At 37.5% G+C, this 24,873-nt stretch overlaps 2 protein-coding genes across 2 annotated transcripts; one reads left to right on the top strand and one right to left on the bottom strand.

The window, feature by feature from the left end:
• The first annotated feature begins 290 nt into the window (after positions 1-290).
• On the top strand, positions 291-1,259 carry LOC140948793 (octopamine receptor beta-2R-like). The gene has a single exon (XM_073398059.1). It carries the CDS (start codon positions 333-335, stop codon positions 1,203-1,205), a length of 873 nt encoding a protein of 290 aa, XP_073254160.1. The 5' UTR covers positions 291-332; the 3' UTR covers positions 1,206-1,259.
• Positions 1,260-14,901: 13,642 nt separating this feature from the next.
• LOC140947710 (uncharacterized) lies at positions 14,902-19,681 on the bottom strand. Its single transcript, XM_073396885.1, has 7 exons — positions 19,531-19,681; positions 18,745-18,839; positions 18,268-18,302; positions 17,839-17,973; positions 17,009-17,168; positions 16,401-16,488; positions 14,902-15,428 (listed from the first exon to the last, which is right to left on the bottom strand). The coding sequence occupies exons 2-7, from the start codon at positions 18,818-18,820 to the stop codon at positions 15,275-15,277; spliced, it is 648 nt and encodes a 215-aa protein (XP_073252986.1). The 5' UTR covers positions 18,821-18,839; positions 19,531-19,681; the 3' UTR covers positions 14,902-15,274.
• Between the last annotated feature and the right edge of the window lie 5,192 nt (positions 19,682-24,873).

Genomic DNA, 24,873 nt, shown 5'->3' with positions numbered 1-24,873 from the left:
TATTTCGGCTTAATTTGAAACACCTACATGTGAAAATTACAAACCTTTTGAGGTAGTAGTATAAACAAATAATAGCATGATTTGTACCTGATATTTGGCATAAATACCACTTGTGATATTTTAAAATTGTCTCAAATTTCACTCGCCTAACGGCTTGTGAAATTTCGTATAACAATTTCGAAATATCACTCTTGCTATTTATGCCAAATATCACTACAAATCATGCTATTACCTATACAAATTAATAGCGTCTTATTATTTTTGATAGTTACGCATCACGAGTCTCCAAATCATACATAGACTACCTTTCGTGGCATTAGGACTAATTCACAATGGAAGATTGGTTTTACTACATTGGGTGGATTCTTTCCATCGCAACAGCTGTGGGAAACGGTTTTATAGTTTTGCTAATCGCCAAAAGGACACGGCTACGCTCTTCATCTAACTGGCTTGTTCTTTCATTGGCCTTGGCTGATTTTGGGGTGGGCGTCAGTCTTTTTCCTTCAGGATATCTATGCGGTAAGATCGCTTGTAACATGAGGGTTTACATGGCGTCCTTCTGGTTCTTCACTCACTCGTCGGTCACAAATCTTTGCACTTTGACTTGGGATCGTTACATCGCCATCGTCCACCCGTTCAAGTATATCACCTGCATGACTGCAAGGCGTCCTGGAATAGCTATCGCCCTCGCATGGTCCATTCCCTTGGCGATATCCTTGTCGCTTGCTTTAGGAATGTATGCTACATCCTCTCCTACTGCTTGGAAAATTCTCAGACTAATAGGAGTGTCTGCTTTTGACATATCAGCTTGTGTACTGCTTTTCTATCTTATTTCTCGCCTCCTCTTTGTGGCAAGGAGGAAGGCCCAAGAGATGTCTGTCATCCGGAGAAATGATGTCTTTATAGAACTACGAAATCCATCATCTGTTGAATGCATATCTTCCTGCAGACCCAAAAAATCGAAAACGAAGCTTTTTCTGACCACCATAGTAACTTTCTTTTTGGGTTGTCATGCAGTGATAAATTCTTTTGTTCTTTATATGACAGTTTCATCGGACATTTCTAATTTCAATTTATTCTCAGCGATTCTTGTTTTGATGTTGGTGATAAACTCGGCTGTGAATCCCTTGGTCTATGCGTTTTTGAAGCAAGACATCAAAAGGGAAGTGAAACTACTAGTAGGTGGAGTAAGAGAAAGGAATTAAACGCCAAAAGTAATGACAAGAGATTGTCTATTATGTCCGCGGAGATATATCTTCTTTTAGCATCCAAACTTACACCTTTTAGGCAGAATCAATTTATCTTAGTTATTACGAAGGTCGTGTTGAAAGTCATTCTTCATCAAGGTTATTAAGCATTGTCATCCGTTTTTTGCGTCAGACATTGAAGACATTGTACTGAAGGTAACTTTTATCATATTTATTTTTACCCATTTTACCTTTTTTTTTTCAACCAATGGTGATATGATTTGTGCAGAACATTCTCCTGAGCGAAGGGTATGCAAATAACCTTGAAAAAAAGAGCAAACAAAGGCGTGGAAAAAAAAAAAGAAAGAAAAAAGGTCACAGAAAGGTCAACTTTGCAAGTGAAACTATTGCCAACAACTCAGCAGATGTTTAATGAACTTTCATTTTGCAATTCTTTTTTGAAGACGGTTTCAAAGGCGGCCCTTAAAAAGGGGTCTTGGTCGCTTGGTCGCTTGGTCGCTTGGTCGCCAGATACTCTCATGCTCATCCAAAGTAAATATCAATGAATGTCTTTACTAAGCCAACATCCATTAACCATCGCAGCTGCAATTTGAAAGTTTCAAACCGATCATCGATAATGTTGACTTAACAATATTCGTTGCCAAACCGATTTCTTGGTGTTCATTGCTGAGTGTTTTCCTTTATTTTCTGTATTTTTAGTGTCTCTTTATAGAAAAATTTTTGAAACACCAACGACAGCGACGACACCAACTTCTCCGGATCTTGAAGCTGAATTAAGAAATGACAATCAGATCACGGCCTGTCCCCAAGTTCAATTTTTCTTGCATTTTTGAAAGCTTTTTAGTGATTTCTCTCCCATAATTTTTGGCGCACGTCTCGCCGGGCCAATTCCTAGTCTGTCGCCAACCCTTTTTAGCTGAACTCATCATTTTCTGTTAATTGTGCATCCCGCTGAGTATTTGGAATAGAAATTGTACTTATGTATGGTTGAATAGAAACCTCGACATAGTCGTTAACTTAAAATTAAACAGTGTAATAGTAAAGGACAGTAAATGGTGTCTCGATTGAAAAAAATATTTTTTTCGCGAGCTCTCTATAATGAATGCGTTAATTGTATGAATTTAATCTGTAGTTCATTATTAAATGTTGATTTCATGGAAAGTGTTTATTAAACAAAAAGCAGTGATAAAAGTCTTTTCACTGTTTTTAAGAAACGAAGCGGTGGTGAGGGAATTTTCTTTGTCTTTCTCGTCCGTCGCGTAAAATAAACTCCCCGAGAGCGCCTTGCTTTGATGCTTAACGTTTTTAAACTGGTACGGAGATCCCACTTTGTCCTACCCTTATGCTTTTTTTTTTATTTTCTAATTTTACACAATTTATATGTGAATCGATCTATAGAAATTTATTTAGTGCGACTAATTTATTTAGTGCGACTAACTTATCGTTTTAAGTTTCACATGATGGTTTAACTGTAGAACTACCGGGTATGTTTTTCTGACTTGAGCGAGTTAAAAAAATAAGTATGAGTTGAGTACATGAAATAGAGTTTGAGATGAATGTGTCGCGATCGTTATTGGCGTAAGGCGGATTGACTGGGATCATGGATGCTTCAAAAGGAGAATATTTACTTTTTATGTATAGCTAATGAATCTACTATTGAATGTTTAAAAATACCATGAAGACCAAAATATTTTACTGCTGTCGAGACCAAAGAGAGAAATACTCATTCAGGTAAAGATCTAACGTGTTTCAAGCATTCGACAGATTTAGTCGAACTGTTTCGTCAAGAATTTAGTTCTACTACTGTATAAGCAGAAAACACAGTCATCTTTTCAACAACCATTTTCCTAGTCTAGTTGCTCTTGAGACTTTGGATCTTCTTTTTAAGGTGTTTCGATATAGTTTTTCAGAGGCCATACCGATATTTTTCAATCGCTTTAAAAGTGATTTTATTCTTATCTGATAGCTATAGAATTTTCACTAATGATTGATTGTAGATTGAAATTTGTTAAAATGTAGGTTTTAGTAAAATCGATATTACTATGACAATAATAAACAAAAAACTTTAAAATTGATAAACGCCAAATTTTGCTCGATCTAGACCAGCTACTGAAAATCCAACACTAGGAACGTAAAGCTTGGTGTTAAGCAAATATCCTCCGTAAGAGGTAAAAAATTCTGTATGCTTGCATTCGACCAAAACGAAAATTTCAACATTCACTGTTTTGAAGTTATGCTAGTTTTTCCAAAATAATGCGCACTATACATACCTCCATGACTAGCACATTTTAGTTTGAATTTATCGTATCTTTTGAATGTAAAACATTGACAATACTCACACTGAAATGTACTATTCATGGATATATGTATTGTCCGCATCAATTTGGAAAAATTAGCATAACGTCAAAACAGTGAATCATGTAGCGCGGATTTTTGACCGGTTCGTATTTTTGGTTTGTCCTGAAATTTGAAGGTGTTGCAGTGAATCAATCTTAACGAAAGTTTCGGACATTATTATATAGATTATGAAGATCATGTGAAGAGATTTTAAAAAAATTCGTCGAGTCGTTTCAGAGATATACAAAAAAGCGCTAAAAGTCGAAATTTTGAATGAAGTTGCACTTAGACAGGTGGTGAGAAAACGTGTTAGTTTTTAGGATCGCAAGATCGAAAATAAACCAAAATTTCCTAGCATCGAAATATGATATTAAGCAGCATTGTGACACTACTTAAGAAAACTTTGAGTCATTTATAACGTTTTTATTAAACAATCTATCACAGCTATATATTTTCGGTTAGTCGAATTCAAACATACAGAATTTTTTACTTCTTACGGAGATCGTTTGCTAAACACCAAACTTTAAGTTCCTAGTGTTGGATTTTCAGTAGCTGGTCTAAATCACAAAAAATTCGGCTTTTATCAATTTTTTGTTTATTGTTGTCATAGTAAAATCGATTTTTACTTAAACTACATTTTCACAAATTTCAATCCATAGCCAATTACTGGTGAAAATTTTTTAGCGATCGGACAAGAAAAAAACCACTTTTAAGGCGATTGAAAAATATTGGTATGGCCTCTGAAGAACTGTATCGAAACACCTTAACCTGATATTCTTTTTTTTATTATTTCTGCAAAAAGCGCGTGCCACCCTTCTTTAAATTTATCAATGATCAGAGGATGCCCACAAAATCTGTTTATGTAACCATAATTATACAATTTTACGGCCCGAGATAAATATAAAGGGTGTTTGGAAAAGTGCAGGCGACAATCCTGAAACGTATTGTGGGTGGTTTTGAATTCATTCTTCTTCAATGAAATTAAAAAGAATGACAAAAGAGAGGCCATGGACACATCTTTGCGAGTGCTAAAGGAAAGCGACAAAAGTAGGTTCGACAGCTGCAGTGTCAGGAACAGTGTATTCTCATTCTCTCTTGATTGATCTTGATATCTTATAATATATAGATTTAGCCAGGGCTAAAAGCGAAGCTCTCGATAATATTTATAGTTTGCTCAAACAAAATATAAAATCGTGCAATGCTAAGGGGCGAAGGCAACGCTGGAGAACGGTGAAAAACAACAATAGGTCTAATTAGCAAAAAAAGTAACTTTGCACGTGCAGCACACTTTTTTTGTACATTTCTTTGCCGTTGTTTTGCACGACTACAACGTGAAACTTCCAGAAACTTCTAGGTTACACGTTTTATGGAGGAAATTTCGCACGTTTTCTTGTTCACCACTGCCGCTCATTTTCACCTTGTATTGGTGGCCGCTAGCATTTCTCATTTTGTTACCGCCGATACAAAATTTTCATGTTGTTCTTCCAACAAAAAAATGTCTCCATTGTTTTTTATGTCTCGCTCTAGATCTCTGTCGCCCTTTTTCTCATTGAGCTTCGCTGGCCTGCCAATTAATTGACATGACAATTAGTCTAACCTTTATACTTTGGAAAACACGGGTACAGAGATAATTTCCGCTTTCCGCTTTCGTCTTCATTGACTCCTTAGTTGTCTCTGCTTCACAAGACGCGGGTAGCTACGCGACTTCCTGTCAAAATAACGTCGAGTTGCATTTGGGTTGCCATACCTGTTGATTAAGCTATTTTACATTGGTATGCCTGTGGTGCGGATGGACGGTCGGTCGGTGTACGGTCACGTGATTACCAAATTTTCTCGGATAGGTAGCTTACCACATTTTCTCACCCATGGTGCTCCGCGCACGAGAGCTCCGCTATTACCTTTCGGGATTATCGCTTGAGCATTTTTTGCGACAACTTTTCTCGAAATAGCTGTATACATGTATAATTTACTACTAGTCAGGTCGCTTAGTGCAAAATATAGGCCGGATCGTTACAGACGCGACAAAAGTGTCAAATTTGGCACAGAGCTTCCTTAGCACCTACCGATTAATACTGGAGGGGGTGCCCGTCACAAATGGTCCTAATTACAGATAAAAGGGGGGGTTAACTTTCACCTATAATAGCAGATTGGGTGCCCTGTGGTGAGTACTCTTCTTGTTTGATTTGGATAAAAAACATCTGTTGCCAATTTTTAAGTTTTTAATTTGGTAATGTTTAGTTGTTGTTACACTATTCAAAATAGTTTTACATGTACATAATACTGACTAGTGCCCAGTCTCCACACAGTAAGTGTGGCCATGTTCATTGTGCGGACTGTGGGGCTATCAGTGTCACTGCTAAGACTTGCCAGTGATAATATCATTACATATCAAATTAAACAGATCACAAAGCCAGCTTTCAAAGATGTCATACAATAACATAAAACTCAAATGTATCACATCCTAAACGATAGAATCGTTAAAGTTTGACATGCCACATGAACGACCTCATGAACCGTAACTGACAACGCGCCCACTTTGTAATTGTGCAGCTAAGATTAGATTATAATTTGCTTCGTTGGTAACCCTGTCCTTGAGATAATGATTAAAACATGTCAACCTCGTCCTCAGGGGGAAAAGGAGAAGCAAGGGTGGCACAGTTGGTTAGTGCGCAGCCTTCGGGGCGAGAGGTCCCTAGTTCGAGCCCGGTGTTAACACCTCCTTATTTCAACTTCTCTTTTTTCTGTGTAGCTTTGACTAACTTTAAATACCCTTAAAACGGAGAATTAATGGAGAGAGTGGGGTAAAAGGAGCGTACCGTCGACCTCAAGTTTATCACTTATTATTACTGTCACGAGTTATTGACGTAAAATATGGTCGCTTTACATTTTTCTACCTTTTTATTAAGCCCTGGGGACGAGGTTGTAAAACATGCCTCTTCAGGAATTTTTAACACTCTTTATTTTTTGCACATTTGCATTTAAAAAGAAGTGTATGAGGTCCCTGTATGCCTATACACCTGTAAGCGGCTCATTCACTTCAGAGCCCTTGGATCAGAGTGTTAATGGTAGGTCTATACGATCTTTCAAAAAAAAAGGAAGGTCGTCGCGTGCGTTACAATTTACAAACAAACTAACTTCAGAAGAGCTGAAATTTACAGGAACAAGGCCTCTTTTAGCCAACCAATGATGCATCATTTATGAAAATGAATGTAATTTGTTTGATGCAATTAGGGGAATACCCCGTGGTTACGAAATCTTACGATCATGAATTCCTCAAGAGCAATTCAGTAACCAACTTTTCACAAAATAATGCTGTGGAAAATTACATAAAATACCAAAAAAGCAACGGTCAACAATAATTATGGCCTGGTCCCTTATAATAATGGAGTGGTCATGATAAAGAAGCCCATCAGCCCCAACTTTGACCACTCAATCAGATTTTTGACAGATTACATACTGCAAACTTTGCATTCACTTATGCCTATGTTGCCACACCAGGATCCTAGAAATCGGCTCCTGGTCACACCTAGTTTTTATTGCTGAATATCATTCTAAAGAGCTTTACGAAATATTTTGTTAGTTGGGGTGTTTTGAACATGATTGATATTTAGAGATGGTGACAAAAACGAACACAGAAAAGGTCACAAAACAAGACGCATGAAGCAACCGCAATCTAATATTCGTTTTACACCGATATAATGGCTTCTTTGGCTGCTATGCTGACGTTCTTGAAGATGGCTGGTAGTATCACAACTAGTCCCGGGTTAGGTATACCGTTTATTACCAGTTTCACGGTTCCTGAGACTTAGGGCCTGTTAACATAAAGGTGGGGGACCCCAGGTAGGTGAGGTAACCTGCTTAGGTGGGGTAAAAAACTAACCCTCCTTTACATGCAATCTTACAACCCCGCCATCCGCAGTTTCTCAAGATTATGTAAATGGTCGCTAACCATGTAAACAAGAAAAATGCTGGCAAACCACGTCTACGCTCAATTGCTGCTCTTGCTTCAATCTTCAGTGTTGTGGCTTTCTATTGTTACCTTTAATAATTATGTGAAGCCACCCAGCGCCAAAGTGAATTTTGCGCGAATTTGATGTATCTCGAATCCGACCCCGACTAGCCTGGGTTTCCTCACCTTGAAACGTTGACATGGCAAAATTTGACCTCAGCTGGGAGGGTTACCTGGTGTGGCAGACCGGGCTACCCACCTTGAAGGGTGACCCCACCTATCATGTAAACGTGATCAAATTAAAATGAGATATTATATGGACAGGCGGGTTACTCCACCTAAGTGGGTTACCATTCCTACCTGGGGTCCCCTTCCTCCATGTAAACAGGCCCTAAAAGTTAGCCCGGCTCCCTTTCTACAGTTTCAGCAGTTAAACTATTCACCATTTATCATTTGAGTCAATCTTGTACCACTTGAGTCTTCACTTTTACGACTTGATAAGCTGTTATTATTTTTGGACACGAGTGCTTCAGTGCCAAATGTAGAGGCTTCATGATAAACTGTGCTGTTTTTTGAAGCTTGGGCTAACTTGTTTCTTTTTTTCGTTTATGAGACCAGATTCTTTTTTGTTTGTTTTTGTTTGTAAAGCTTAGACAAACTGCGGAAATTGTAAATGATATGACTTCTGCCACGGTGCTTGCTTCTCTGTCAAAACATGTTCTTGCGTCCAGCAGATAACTGGATAAAGAGAGACTGAAAGGCATCCAGGCCTATGTTAAGCTGAAAAATTAATTACCTCCCTAGGAAAGAACTATTTTGGGTTCTGTCAATTCGTTATTTGCTCTTCATGAATAGCTGTCATAAATCCCTGATAATATGTGATACAAAAGACTCTTTGACAATTTCTTTTTTCTGAAATTTTGTTTGCTTTCTTCAGCTTAAAGTGACATGTAATGACCAGTAATACTTGATAAATAAGGCTTAAGCCACACAATAAGACCTCCTCTAATTGAAATACATTAGAAAAGGAGAAGAGACCCCAGAAGCTGAGTACTTGCAAGTTATGAAGCAAAGACGAGGCCATCTTAGAAATGACTTATGAAAATGTGGGCGGACGGTGGACTTCCTTTAAGGGCACAGTAACAATCAACTTAATTATACAATCAATAAACAAAAATGGATGAGAATGCCAGATGTTCGAGTGAAATTGTTGTTTACAACCCGAGAATAGAATTCAGAGTGATTTAAGGTATTAAATAACAATTTTCAATCAAAACACCACAGGGACCCCAGCAGGTGAAATTTAGAATAATTAAGAGCGCCTGTCCGTAAAAATCAAACATATCGCGGCAAGGGTGGAAAATTCGATTTCTTTCATATTTTAATGTTCGATAGGCTAGGGTATAACTAAAATCACTGTATGGTTTTTTTGGTGAAATATCCTTTTATTTCAGAGATAAATGCAAATAAGCAAAATCCGTTAAAATCGTCATTTGAGGCACTCAATTATTACTTGGGTTTGAAAGCCTCGTCACAGTCTTCTTTTACAACTTCTAAATATCTGTTAAAATGATTTGGGGAGATAGTGCTCTGTTCTTTCTATACAATATAATTTAATTTCGAAGGCATACAATTTTCTTCAGTAAAAGTAATGCGTGAAAAAACGTAATTTTCACCATGTGCGAAACCTTCAAATCGATTAAGCTGCTGGTGGTTGAATGTTAGAAGGATGGTCTACAGATTCCTGTAAAAATGTCTTTGGGCAAATGATTAATAGCGACGCGAGAGCTTTACAAAATCTGTTAAAAATCCAGGTATTTGACCTTCCGTGGTCAACTTTGAAGTTGCGAGTCGGACATAAATTAAGTCCCTTCTCTTGTCTAAACCCACATTAAGTTAAAATACGCAGATAGAAAGCCGTTTCGAAATGTTTTTACCTTATTATGAGCAGTAAAGAACCGGTCCAAAGATGATTTTAGCACCATTTTCCGGTCGTTCGTCGCTTGACCTCTGGTTTGTAACGTCTGCAATTTACACCTCACACCCGACACACCGCGTCAACTTTCGACGTCTTCAAAGGTCGAATACCAATCTTTGATCAGATTTAGGCGAATTTTATCACGATTGCATCTTCTTCGACGGCTTAGCCGTTTGTTAAACAATGCTTTACACTGCAAGAAAGTATATATCTGACCGGTGCTACAACGGCACAATAATGTCGACGCTGCTCGTCACGCAATACTGTCATGTGCATTTTCACGGGGGAGGAGTGGTGGTGCTTGAAAGTACATGTAGTACACCTGGAAACCCTTTATACACGACTAAAGAGTTTTTTTAAAGCCGATTTATTAACGAATACTACGCATTTGCACGATGACGTTACTTTACTACTACGACCAGAATCCTTTTCGTATTTTACTTTCATATATTTTTTTTAAATTTAGTAATCCCAGCAAGATCAAAAGTCCTGATTTGTACAAGAAAGCGAAACCCTGAGGATTCTGGTCGTAGCAGTAAAATGGTGTCATCGTGCCAATGGCCTTTTTCTTCTTTCTTGCTTGCTTCATATTTGCTAAAGTCTAGTTTCTACTGTAACCACTCTGGCACTCTACAATCTAGCGCTGTTGTTAGTTACGACATCATAATAAACATCGACAAAAAACTAAACCTGTTCGCACTGCGACAAAAAAAAGAGTTTGGCCTTTGCAAAAAATTGGAAAATTTTGTAATTACCAAAACTTGAAAGATGCCTAGAGCTTTTTGTCAGGCGACAAAATCCTTTGTTCCTTTTATTTTGACAGGTATCCTTCGTTGGGTCATCTTATTTCGCGAACGTTATAAATTAACGTTATTGGTTACACTAACAACTCGCGTGTCTCATTTGCGAACAGGGTTTCAAAAATGAAAAAGAAGCAAGAATCATTGTTGCAGGCAGTAATCAAAAGGGATATGCTGCTAGTTGCGACCTGTTGTACACGAATTTTTGTGAGCGTAATCAGTTCTTGTTTTGTATAAAAAGGTTATGAAAGTTTTCTGTACAGATTCTTCGAGACATGTGCCTTTTATTCGTTAAAACAGTGGTTGTTATAAACAAGAGTACCGAAGTCCCATTAAACACTTTACACAAATGTATAGTGATTGTGGCCCGGGAGGGTGGGGTAATCCCTTATATCTGCTATATAGGTGTGTGCGGCGCCAAAGAGTATGGTTTTTTATCTTTTTTGGTCTAAAAAAGGGTATCAATTTCGACCAGTTTGGTCTGGGTATGTTTTTTTAGAAGAAGCTACTTCTTCATAATTAGGCGATAAGACCATTTCCCTTTGGGTTTTAGGCCAACCGGGTAAGTTCCGTAACAGTACAGTTTTGTATCCTACTTAATCAAAGCGTATCAACATTGCCTTTAACATTGGTCTGACCTAGGGAACTGATTATAAGGCAGGTCTGAAATAGGGTATTGATTTAAGGATCAGGTCTGAAATAGGGTAGGAAAAATCTCAGATTTTGGTCTGAAATAGGGTAAAGGTTTCAGGAGGCGTGCCGCACAACCCCGCCCAGTTTTTCTAGAAGTACCCCCCCCCCCACCGGGGATTGCGTGAATAGCGCGCGCACTGCAAAAGATGGTGACGTAACAGCTCATGCAAACCCGACTTTTGGATGGGCTGATTTAGCAACAGAACGCGAACGTCAGTTGACGACGGGAAAGCGCGCGGAAAGGACTAAACGCGACTTTCGTTGCCAATGTGCCGCTCTGTTGTTTGATTTGCGCGCGCCGTCGTCAACTGACGCTCCCTTTCTGTTGCTAAATCAGCCTAGAGTTGTGTTTGCAAGAGAGTTTGTAGTAATGACGTCACGATCTTTCACGGTGCGCGCGCTATTTACGTGCTATCACTTTGCTCTTTATCTTCGAGATTATCCTCGTCATCAATAAGCAGACCGTCCCATTCCTCTTGTATTCCTACTATTTAAAAAAGTTATGAGGAGTAGAGGGAGGGCGCTTATTCGATAGGGGCGCTTGTTTGATATTTGGGTCAATTTTTGCTGGGTATGTGCCGCTGGCCTCTCAGAGCCCCTACCCCATCGTGGCCAATTATAGACCCCATCTTAGTCACTTTTGAGCAAATATGTAATTTTCGCCATCCCAACTTTCACTTTCACTTTCTATTTTCATGAATTGACCCATTTTTTTAGATTGAATGAGACCACTTTACTTTCCGTCTGCAGTAAAAACATTCTGGTACGTTTGCTAACCGTAAATATGACGAACAGTCTTACCCCCAAAAATCCGAAAATGTGTGACCCCATTCTAGTAACTCTATTGAAAATGCGACCCCATTATGGTCAATCCAGTCGTAAAAATGCAACCCCATCCTGCGGCACATCCCCATTAGCCTCTTATAAGGCAGTACCTCCCCCCCTCCCCCCGGGGGAAACGCAAAGCTGCAACGCGCCGATCTCTAAACAGGAGAGTCACATACCGGATAGGTGTTCATACTTTACCGGATAGCTTTTTGTGTCTGCACCAAAGGTTATCCAGTATAGTGATCAGCCTTAATTATTGCTGTTGTTCTCGTTGTGGCTGTTTGCTACTTCACCCTTCTCCACCCCGCTAAATTGGATTGCGTGACTTACAAACGGCTGCCTGCAATTCAAGATGTGAGCACCGGCATTTCTGTGTCATTCTGTTGTAGCAGTCACATGTAGTATCTGCGCGGTAATATTTTCAGATACTACATTCTAAGCAATGTTTAACAAATGATTGAGCCGTCGAAAAGATGAAGTCGTAATGAAAAGCCCCGAAAGTTGATCAAATAATTGTATTTGTCTTGTGAATACGTTGACAGTTGCGCGGTGTACAATTACACGTTACAAGACAAAGATCAAACGACTCAATAATCGGGCTAAAATGGCCTTTTGACTCGTCTTTTACAGCACATTTTAAGGTAAGAACATATCAAAAGGGTTTCCTATCCTTTTATTATAATCTACTGCGAGTTTAGACAAGTGACGGGACGAAATTTTGTCCGACTCGCAACTTCAAAGTTCGGCCACGGAAGGTCAAATATCTGCATTTTTAACAGATTTTGTAAAGCTCTCGCGTCGCTATTAATCATTTGCCCAAAGACATTTTTACAGGAACCTGTAGACCATCCTTCTAACATTCAACCACCAGCAGCTCAATCAATTTGAAGGTTTCGCACATGGTGAAAATTACGTTTTTTCACGCATTACTTTTACTGAAGTAAATTGTATGCCTTCGAAATTAAATTATATTGTATAGAAAGAACAGAGCACTATCTCCTCAAATCATTTTAACAGATATTTAGAAGTTGTAAAAGAAGGCTGTGATGTTTTAAAGACGGTAGAGTATTCGGTTTTTGCACGCAAGGCTTTCAAACCCATGTAATAATTGAGCGCCTCAAATGACGATTTTAACGGATTTTGCTTATTTGCATTTATCTCTGAAATAAAAGGATATTTCACCGAAAGAACTATGCAGTGATTTTAGTAATACCCTAGCCTATGTAACATTAAAATATGAAAGAAATCGAATTTTCCACCCTTGCCGCGAAATTTTGAATTTGTCTGATTTTTACAGACAGGCGCTCTTAAATCCTGTTTAGCACGCTTCAGTGACAGTTTTGCATTGGGCAGCCCCTCTAATATTCATGGTACTGCAATACGCTATCGCTGTGCAAAGTTTGGTGCTTTTGTCAACTCTGTAACGATCCTGACCCTAAGAGACCTGACTATACCGTTTGTTGTAATAGAGATGGATGTCGTGAAATTATGGATGAATACCAAACTAATTTCAAAATACAGAAAAGAAGACATAATCAAAGAAAAAGTTGAAAAAAGGAAATTCTGCGTAGCGAGTTAATATTTTGTGACGTCACAAAATGTCACTTGATCATTTTTTGTTTGGATGAAAGATCAAGAAAGAAAATTTTAAATGAAACGATTTAGGGAAACTAACTAATGTTACAGCAAAATCAGCTTATTTTAAACTGAAAAAAAAAAAAAAAAAAAAAAAATATATATATATATATATATATATATATCATAGGGATCCTTTTTTTTTTTAAGAAGTATGGTTCCAGGGGCCAAGTGTAATTAATTCGAGTCCCATAACTCGAGTACTCCCCTCCTAATTGTGTTTCGGATTATCTGATTTTGACTCGGAGATTTCAGTACAAAAATTCATTTTATCCATTTGACATTTTGCGTCAAACAAAAACTTAAAATTATTTTGTCTACAATCGTAGTCTACATCAGCCAAGCGCGGTCATTGCACGCGTGCTGAACAAGAATGCTGTATAATGACAGACTAGAAACAATAGACAACTCCCAAAGCACAAACGCAGCCAAAACGCTAAAAATCTTCAATGTTTACTCAAGTTTGGGCTTATAGAAGATAATGTCACAGTTTTTCAATGACCATGAAATTCAGAGTCCGGGTTGTTAGTTTATCAATTGTGGCCCTGAAAAAATTTGAAGGAAAAAAAACTACGAATTTTCAAGAAAATGCTTTTTTCGTGAGATTGACTCTTAAACGCTGACAAACGTCAACAAATAGCGAAAACTATAATTTCTAAATGTTTGCTTTGCTCGAAATCGCGCTCATTTACAAGGCCCTAAATTGTTTTGCTGACTTGCAAGGACCCATCTGTTATAAGGATGCCCAAAATACAGAGATGAATCTCATAATTTATTAGATATAATCCCTGTAAAGTTTGCTTATCGTTTTCGCATAAATTATGACCTAAATTTGGAAACCGCTGAATTTCTCGAATTGGGTCTTTGCGATTTTGATGAAACTCTGTTCAGCGCAAGGCACTAATGCGCACTATATGTAGCCGAGAGATTTTCACGAAAAAATGCCGGCAATAGCAGATTTTCGACTCAGACCTCAAAGGGGCGTGGCATTATAACCACGTGACATTTACTCCGATCGCCAAAAATTTTATGTTATATTGTAGATTGATCTATATGTTATCCATTCTATGTGTTAGGCTTACGATAAAAGTAAAGGTGGGGATACCAGAGAGCTTCAAAGTAGGATGGTGCCCCCCCAAAAAAACTGGGTCGAGTCACCTTAAGTCTTACCTTGCGACTTAGACACAAATTCAATCACAGCTGTATGTAAAGAAGGTTTCAATATCAGTTGCCAATCATTTTGAACAAACCAGATGTAAAAATACAAGTTCGAGTAAGTTAGCATTGAAAATGATCAGTACAACGTTCAGTAGCATTTTTCTGCCCGTAAACAGGATTTTGTTTCTTAAAGACTCCATATTTCTTCAAAGCGGGTAGACGCGGGATGGGGTCGGTGAATAAAATGTGATCAAGAATTTCCTTGCGAAGCCGTTGCTATTACAGTCTCCAATGGAACGGAAATGAGATACGAAATGTTTTGACAAATTTCATTTTTTTAATTCAAATCATGCAGACCATTACATTTCATTCCTGTTTCCCTTACCCCAATGGCAAGTTACAATTACAAAAAGAAGGCTCTAACCATACTTGGCTTTTTGTACTAAATTTCTCTGGATACATTTGCTGTTGTTATTGAGCTAACTTACTCTAACAGCCACTCCTCTATAATGGCCACTCATCTCTGTCCCTAAGCCAAGGTAACTGTTTTGGAAAGTTTGTACTTCAGCCGGGTTTCCCTGATTAACACTAACACTGTATAGTGCCAATGGGTTTCTTTAAACATTTACTCTATCGATCCAAGGAATGTCTGAGCAGAACTTCCTTTTCGGCATCCACTTTTCAAAAATTACATCGGCACACATGCTGGAACGGGGAGATTAGCGTTTGCCGGCGGTTGTTCTTCGTCTTCGTCGTCCAACGTGCGGCGACCAATGTTTTTCAGGCAGATATACGGAATTCGAAGCTTATAGGCATTGGCGGTGGATTTGATGTTTAGGTAGCTGTTAAATAAATAAACCATTTCCACTTTAGTATTCGTTTTTGTTAAATTTTATTTTCCGATTTTAATCTGTGTATAGAGCTTTTTCACCCACGTGGCCAGCTGCTTTGTACATTAATTGATACAAAAGAAAGTCTTGACAAAAAAAAAATGTTCAAATCCCACAGAACTGGTCTGGGACACTAATATGGCCCCAGTTTCATTGTTTTGGGACACCAAAATGGCTGACGTGACGTCACATAAAACACTGTCAAGGGACATAAGCTCATCTTATTACAGAGGTTTTTTTTTATTCATGCAGTATACAAAATGGAATTCCAGTGCGCAAAGTGCTTCGGTTAAAAAAGCAGCCTTTTTTTCGGGAATCAATATCCGATAAAAACAAATACAAAACAAGCAAGTATACATGCAAAAGTACAATTCCAATACACTAAATGCTTAAGTCAAATTTTTTCGGTAATGAGTATCTGATAAAAACAAATACAAAACAAGCAAACGAGACCAAGAACAACAAACAAGCATGCAAAAAACCAACAAAGCAACAACAATTTAAGGATGAAAAATTATAAAAGTATATATATATATCTACAACTGAAATCTTAATGGGTTCATATGTAAAAAACAAAAAAAAGTCTCTACCCATAACAATGATAATTACTGAACATTGATAGCTTATTTCCCAAAGCTCCGGAAGAGCATAACGATTACATTTGCAACCAACAAATATTCCTTTTCGTACATAAGCATTCGTAGTGACGCGAAAGACAGGACAGTTATGACTTTCGTAAAATGTGAAGTGCATTGAACAAAAATTAACTATAAATCAGTATCATCTCCTCATAGAGCGAGGCTTCCAGCCCCGGTTTAGAAATACTGGCCATTGGCTTTAAGATTTATTTCAGAAATTTTCATACTACGTGCCTTCTACGTGACTATGATATTGTGTTGTTGTTTATTTAATGAATATCGTTACCTCACGGTGACGCCGATGTTATGAACCTTTCCTGTAAAAGTTTGCGGTTGACACATATCGTTGTCTTCCATTGTGAGAACTCCACTTGCTGAGGATACAAACAATTTACAACTCAATACATTGCAGTATGGTGTTTATATCAGCCTAAATTCCTCTCTTAGTCTGACATCGTGGTGTGTGGATATTGGGTAAAACACTTGTTCCATATAGCTTCTTAAGTGCAGCAGAAAAACTATTAAGAGAAACAAAAGCTAAATTTGGCAAACCTTCATCGAGATCCATTTTCCAAACGTTTGTCACGGTAGTGCTTTCCTTTGTTCGTACTTCTTGATATAGTTAATAATGTATGTTATTCTTACACCTAAGGTCGATCGAAGAAACTCTGGCTTCGCCTCGTTTCTCGGCCATCTGAATGTGTGACGCAAGAATGCAAAACTCGTTATAAGTTTATTGTTTGAATCAATGGATGGAAGTTTGTTTGTTTACTTAAGACTGACTGTAAAGGGTTACTTCACACAAGAAAGTTTGAAAGTTTTTTTTCCTTGATTTTAGTACTTTTGGTTTTTCAGTTTCTTTAATTTCCTCTTCCCAGTGTCTTCTCTACTTACTTAAACCCTTTTTGAAGATGTAAATGCCGACTTCGGCTCCGACCATTCCCAGCCTTCCGGTAGCTATGCGCTTCAAAAATTTCAACTGGTCAGCACCTGGCATTGCATCCTCGTATTGTAACACAAAGCACCTTCCGTGAACAATCAAGTATTTTCTTTTCTATGAAATGATACCAAACATAGCGAAATATTACTGAAGGTATTAATGTCAATAAAACGATAACATACACCTTTATCATAGTCCAACTTGCACATTTCCCATAATGCACCTTATTTGTCCCCAAAATTTCTCATAAGCATTGTTTTCAATTTCTCTTGAGACGGCTGTAATACCAGGAGAAATGAAAAACAAGGGTTATGCAATTTTTGGGGGGGAGGGGTTGGGGGGAGAGGGGCAAATAAGATGCATTATGGGAGATGTGCAATTGGCGCATTGTTACAAACTGCTATCAAAATCGATTTTCATCAGTGGGCCATTAAATTATTGTAACCTCGGTTGTTCTCTTATTCCCAATCAACGTCACCCAAAAACTCACTTGATATCAACTGAATGCCCACTTCAACCTCAACTCTCAATCTTTTTAATCCTATTTCTCATATACATTTTAATAATCTTTATATTCATCAACAAACTCACATTTTAAAACCGGGATGCCGCTAAGTATCATTTACATCACAGTGTAAAACTCATTTCAAATTGTTATGATACGATCTCTGAATTTTCGCGCTTAATTTATGTAAGACGTTTTGTATTGCTTAATTATGTACCGAAATGTCTAGTTTTTGTTATGAAGTTTTTTTAAAAAGTAAATGTATGTATATTCACATACGGCTTTGTAGTCAATGATCACATTGACGCGCAACGGATATCTGCTTGTCTTGGTGTAAACCTTCATATCACTTTGAAAACGCTGAAGTTTCAAATCCAGATTATAAGGCATGTCGACAAATAGGTGCTTGATGAACTATAAAGAGAGAAAAGTACAATTACCAAATCTTTTAACTTACTTCAGATTATACATATGGTGTACAAACAAATACATAATCCCACGATTGACTCGAGGTCGATTTTCCGATCGGGGACGGGGATGGGGGAAAATTTTGTGACATAGCTGTCTTGTAGGATTTTAGTTAACTTCAAGTTTAAAAAATTAGTAGCAAGTAATGATCCAAAATTCAAATCATATTATGATTGATTAGTGTTTTTAAAAACAAAACAAAACAAAAAAATGAAAAGAGTGTGCAGGTGTAATACTCACCACTAACATCCTTCCAGAGGTCTTATCCGGGAAACCTAAATATATCAACGCATCATCAGGACAACAGAATTAGGATCCAAAATATAAAAGTGGTTTAATATAAGTTCCAGAGAGACTAGTTTTAAGTATAATATCGCCTTGCGCAGTCAATTCTAGCATCTCAATACTCAAGCTGTCTTGGTAAATTGTGCGAAAGTTCAGAAGCAGCGCTATTCTGTGGTGAAATTTATCTAATCACTAACAGGAGTAAAAATAAATAAATAAATAAATAACATTATTATAATAATAACAAACAAGATCGGCTATTCCGTGTTCATGCGAAATTTTCTTGAACGTCTTTATGTTCCTTTGTGACGTGAGGACTTTTTCACAATAATTTTGCTGTCGCCTGTAAAACTATTAACATGGAGTGCAAGGAAATAAACTGCGTCTAGCTGGTTGCGAAAAAATATATTTGATAAAACATTTTGATCTTACATGGGCATGTCAACCCTGCTTCACTGACCACGGCGCAACCAACAAGAAGAATGGCAACCAGAGTAATGGACTTCATCTTATCTTGTTTCACGGTTCTAAGGAAAAAAAGAAAACAAGCTGCTATTTTTGAAGCGTTAATGAGTATGTAAAAATCCCCAAACAATAGGAAAATAGTAAATTTTATGAAAATAAGAGAAAAAAAATCTGAGGGTTACCTCTTTTGGGAATTTTTGCGGTGGGGCTAAAGTAAAAATTGAAAGGCGATTAGTTTCTGGGCATGCTTAAATTAGCTTACGTACCCACGTAATTTTCAATTACGATAAGTTGGTCGATCCCAACGTTCCATTTAAATTGAAATACTGAACAATAAATTTTTTTCATTATCATGAGGTCAATTCTTTCGGTTTATTGCATATGGAAACCCGTATATCTTGAGTGTTGGCCTTAACGAGCTAACAACGCCTTAACTGCAATTGTCCATACTCGGTCAGCTGACTATTTGCCCGCGTATTTACCGACAACTTATCAACACGGGTTTGCAAGACTGTTTGACCATATGCGGGCTCTTTTTCACGTCTCAGGCAGCTTTCAAAAGTTAAAAGTGACCCTATCTTATTGGGCTTTGTCAAGAGGCTCTGTATACCCTATGTTAAAAAGACTAAGACTGGTAAAAATGGTGCTAGAAAAAGACAACGCCGTAGGCAAAGTAAATCATAAGCTCTCTCAATAAGCCTGGCAATCTAGAAATTAAAGCGTCTATTTGTATATGTTTTAGCGTTATTTTACCTCAAAGTCACTAGAGATTTCTTGCAGTTGACTTTCTAGAAGCGATGACTTCCACAGTCTTGCGAGCTGTGACAAGACTTGTGCGAGACCTTCGTACAAATAGTATGCAGCAGAGGCGGGGCTTAAACAAACGAGCGGTTCATCACGTCTTGCTTGTTTTCAGTACACTTCAAGCTCTTCAAGTTTTACTGCTAATATCAATCGTGAATTTACTGAGAAGCACTTCAAGTTTCTTTGATCATATCAACCCGACAATTGAACTTAGGAGCACTTTAATCTCTCCAGCGCAAATGAACCGTAATTTGACCTGAGGAGCGCTCTATTTTTTTTTCGTGCTTATCGCTGCACCAAAGTGATTCTTAGCACAACTCTCCAAAAGTTTCATCTAGTTTTATCAATTATTGCTTTTGAGGTCATTGCAGTGAATAGCGCGATGTATTCTCCCTGGTTTTTCCAGTTTATAAAAACTGTTGGGTCACATGTGATTATACGTGCGACAGACTTATGTAAGACATATAGTAAGGGGTCATTTCTTATCTCACCGAGGAAAGGACCTCTCCAAAAGTTTTATTTAGTTTTATCCATTATAGCTTTTGCTGGACTATGCCATCGAATAGCTCAATAGATTATCTTTGGTTTTTCCTATCAGTGTATATAACCGTTGCGTCAGATCAGCACGACAGCATCAAGCTATATGCTCAAGGGTCATTTCTGATCCCGCCGAGGAGAGAGGTGTTTAAGAAATCATTGCGATCTGCTCTTGCTGATAAAGGAGTGGCTTGTACAAACGCGAGCGATGTATCACGTCCTATTTGTTATCAAAATACTTCAACCAATCCAAGCTCACCTGTTCAGTAAAAACATGCTAAAGCCACACCCACTTGATTCTTTAAACCTCTTTCTAAATGTTAAAGAATAGTGAAAATGGCTCAATTAGGAGGTAGTCGTTCGGAAATATCAAAAGAGTTTAAAATATATTGTGCAAATAGTTTCAGAATTTCTTTTTATTGATTGTCAGGAAAGCGTATATTATAAATTCAGAAAAGACGTTTTGGTTGTGAAGTTCTACAAACGTACATGCACACATACACACACACATTATTTGTTTAAAAGTCAAACTTAAGAATATTTTTACGCCTAAAAGTAGCTAGTTATAATCTACGCTAGTCAAGCATAAAGGAGATATACGTACAAGCGTATAAATTAAAACAAATATTATGTTCTTAATACCATCTATCAGAACACAATGTATCTTATTTGATGTGTTACACTGTCTATTGAATCGAGACAAACAAGCCAATAAAATGGCAACTAATATCAATTGTGAGCAAAATAAGGTCCTTTTTAAACGTCTACCTTCACATGTGCTGACTTTCTTAAGTGGATGAAGTATGCTGATGAAAATATAGGGAAATCATTTATTGGCTTTTTTAAAAGCTGCCGATGATGTATTCCGAAAAGACAAACTTTATGGTTATTTGATTTTAACTTATTCAACACCACGTGAACATTACCAGCAGATTTCCTGTTTTATCATTTTATTCTTCTTGGGTAGGTCTAAGAAACGGATACTTTTTCTGTTAAAACCGACATATGAAAGGCTGTAGCTGTATAAAACGTTGTAGAGAACCTCGAGGGGGACTCTGAGAATCAGACGGAATTTGAATCCACGGTGAACAAATAGACTTTCCAACTTCTAAGCAACGGCAGAGTTGAGAGCTAAGCTCTACAATTTAATACTAAGTCAGTTGTGAATTCAAAGTTGTGATTTATTATTTTAAATTCCTGTAATATTGTTCACTTCCTAGTCCGATTTCTAAAGGTAATCACGGGCGGAATCTTGCATAACAATGAAACACTGGCTAAAATTCTGGCTTTTAAGAACTGGTTATTTTCGCAATCATCCTGTGCTTATCGAGCGAGGAAAGCCAAAGCGTTGTTCGAGGCCTAGTAGCCGAGAGCAACTCTATTTTTTTCTATTGCTCTCCAAACTTCGGAAGAAAATTCACAACGTGACTTACACAGAGATAAAAGCGGCATAACCTGACTGCAGCTAAGGTCTAATTAAAACTTTTGATCGGTTACAAAATTTTCTTTACTTGTGGCAAACTACTGAAAACATACGCTTTTATTGGCTGGTTACAAACATGCGACAATCGTCCGGTCACCTCATGGTTGTAGAATAACAGACGTTGGGTAAAAGAAAAAGAAATAGAGAAAAAGAAAAGATAGAGATTTGATGATGAATTTTGAGCGCGGTGAATACATGTACATAAGAGAGAAATGATTTTTCAGTCAATGACACAGGATTCTCAATAGAAGTCGAATCCCTTTTAAATTTGCAACTTTTCGTCGAGTGAAAAGGCTCTATATAAGGAAGCCTAAAACTGTTGTCAAAAAGGTGGGTTTGAAGACTTGAAATGGAACTTGTTTTTTTAATGGGAAACAGGAATACCTTTTCAGACGTCCTGTTTGTTTAGGAAATTTTCCAATGGGGTACTGTTCTACCAATTTTCTAACCGGATTTTCCGGAAGCGTTTTGTAAACGGTAAAAAACCGTCACAATCATTGGTCGTGTTCAAAATGCTAGAAGTGCGGATGTGTAGATGTTTCAAAATTTACCTTTAAAAAAAATCAAAACATCGTGGTTTGTAAAATGACAAATTGAGAAAGATGATGCAATAATATGTTATTTCTCATTGATGTGGGGAATAAATTAAAAATAATTTCCTTTTGATAAAAGGAAACACACCGATATTATTCATGTTAGATGTGTCATAGAAACGGATTAGTTTAATTATCCATGGCTATATATGATGAGAAGTGTATGCCCTCCAGTGAGTAATGAAATATCCAATCTCCACTTTTACTCCCGTGCCATAAAATAAAAAAAAAATTTACCTTGTTATAATATCTCATGTCTGGAGGAGATGATTCCAGGTGTACGTGATGGATTTCATTCATTCTCTTTCAGCACTGCAAGATAAATCAAGTATTCATATCTTGAAGTATCCTTGAAGTACTCACACATAACAGTTACTAATAATACTGTCAAGTAATGAATTCCTAAGCAGATATGAAGCTCTAAGCAAATAAAGTCTACGAACCTATGATAGTGGTTAATAAGGTTTATCCAGCACGACTCTCATGCATCTTGGTGTTTTGATCTTTTTCTAACTAGGGAACTATCAACTTTTACTTTTGCCTTGAAAACATGGGATTTCATAACTGAGGGTGGAAACAATCCCTAGAGAAATTCATTAGAGGAAAGTATATTTAAGTTCACTGAAAGACTGGGGGTGCAGCAACGTATTCAATATAGGAGTTCTAAATGGATGTGCTTATGTTTACGATGTGATGAAATATTGGCCCCATTTAGTTCATTTTACCGTTATTGGTTTTAAGGTTATTGCAGTGAATAGTTTGAAAGATTCTTCATATTATAGCCATGGTACTTATGAAACTACTTGCGTCAAATGGTCTTGCGAAGCGACAAAAAGACAACATCTTGGTCATCTTGTCATTATCATTTCCGAGTGTCGCCCGAACAAAGAAGTGTTTCAGTAGCAATTGCAATCTTCTTTATGTATAAAACGAACTAATATATCATTGGATTTAGTAAACGAGCGGTGTATCATGTCTTGATTACGATTACTTCTCTTCAAGCACTTCAACCTCTCGGGCTTTTATCAACCGTGAAATGATCAGCTGAGAGGAAAAAGACTATACTGGCCAACGTTACAATCGCGTGATCAGTAACATATATTCGCTACAACCGTTAAACAGAAAAGGAAAATTAGAATAAGGTGCTAAACGTTTGAAAATATCACAGAAAATTCCAATCTAAAAAAGTGCAAAATATATTGCAACAAATGGTTTCAATATTAATGTTGATTACTTGATAAGAACCCATATCTAATAAGTCTGTCATATGAAGTTCTACAGAATAACAAGAACTAGAAATTTGTACGTGTAAACAACTGTTACAAAAATTGCTTTGCATATTGTAGTATCCAATATAACTGACGTAAAACCTTTGCAGGCAAGACACGTAGAAAGGGGGGAGGTCAGAAGATCAGTTCTTAAGGTTTTAACTTTAATTTAGAAAACGATTCTTGTCTATACCAATGCTTTCCTGTTTTTAATAATTTGAAAACAGTCGTTTCCCATCTTTCAAGAATATTACAGGTCAACACACATCTGCTTCTACTCGTTTGCCCATCCAAAAACATTCAGAAACATTCGCAAAGAACAGAGAAAAAAGTTCCAAGGACGGTAGTTACGTGCCGCTCAAATTGCATGTTTGTTTTTAGTGTTGAACGCCATCTTTATTTCCTCTTCAATTTCTACAAAAAGTCGTTCCACATGCCAGCATATTCCTGGTGCTTGGACGTTCCTTTTTAATTTTTTTTTAACGAAAGAAATATAAATAAATATAAATAAATACGAAACGTATGACAGAAGGGTTACTCCACTTAAACATTTTTATCATTCGCGTTAGGATAGCTGTGGTCGTGTGGATGTTACATTGATGAGAGGAAAGTCATGTTCTTAATGCGAAGACCGAAAATAGCGAGTTAAACTTAGATTAAATTCAAATTGTTCGGCAACGCTTCCTTAAGTAGAGGATTTTCTTTTTCTCGTTTGAAGGCAATATTACCAAATCTTTGAAATTCGTTTCTGCTTCACAGATGAGTCTGAAACTCACTATTTTCCATCATGTATACTATTAGACCACCCCTGCGCAGGGCACCCTTTTTCTGTGAGTTCTCGGCGGTGACTCAGACCCTTGGAGTTCCAGGATGCCGACTGGGAACAATAACACATCTTTTTAAAAAAGCTTAAGGCATAAAGCTTAAAAGCTCAAGAGCTAACGAACAGTTCATGGTAAGGGTGAGCGCCTAAGGTAATTCCTTTGTTTTGCACTGCGCACCAAATACTGCGCATAACATTGCCACATCCAAGATGACGGCGGTTCTTCCCACAAGAACAAACAAGGGCCGCTTTTGCAGAATTAAAGCTTTTATTCGCAATAATAATGCCTCAGCTCGGCTGACAGCTTCCTGGTTTGCTATCGAAAAACAAGAAAAGGAAAGAAATGTGCATGATCCCGAAGTCTGCAGTAAGTTTTTACTTCGCGGCCGTCGAGTTGTGGAATTACTAAAATGTCCTGGCTGAGGCTTTGGATTATGGTGGCTGTGAAGCCTGTGGGACAGCTATACGGCTCTCCAACTGCATTAACGAGCCAGTATCTGGCCTGGGATCGCTACTGTACATATGTTGTTCAAACTCCGAGAGTGGAGAGACGAATATTTCTGGAAAAATAAGACAAGACCCAGCGTA

This window comes from Porites lutea, chromosome 9, assembly GCF_958299795.1.
Source record: "Porites lutea chromosome 9, jaPorLute2.1, whole genome shotgun sequence".
Taxonomy (NCBI): domain Eukaryota; kingdom Metazoa; phylum Cnidaria; class Anthozoa; order Scleractinia; family Poritidae; genus Porites; species Porites lutea.
Note: the sequence above shows the minus strand (reverse complement) of the source record. Positions and strands in the feature narration are given on the sequence as shown.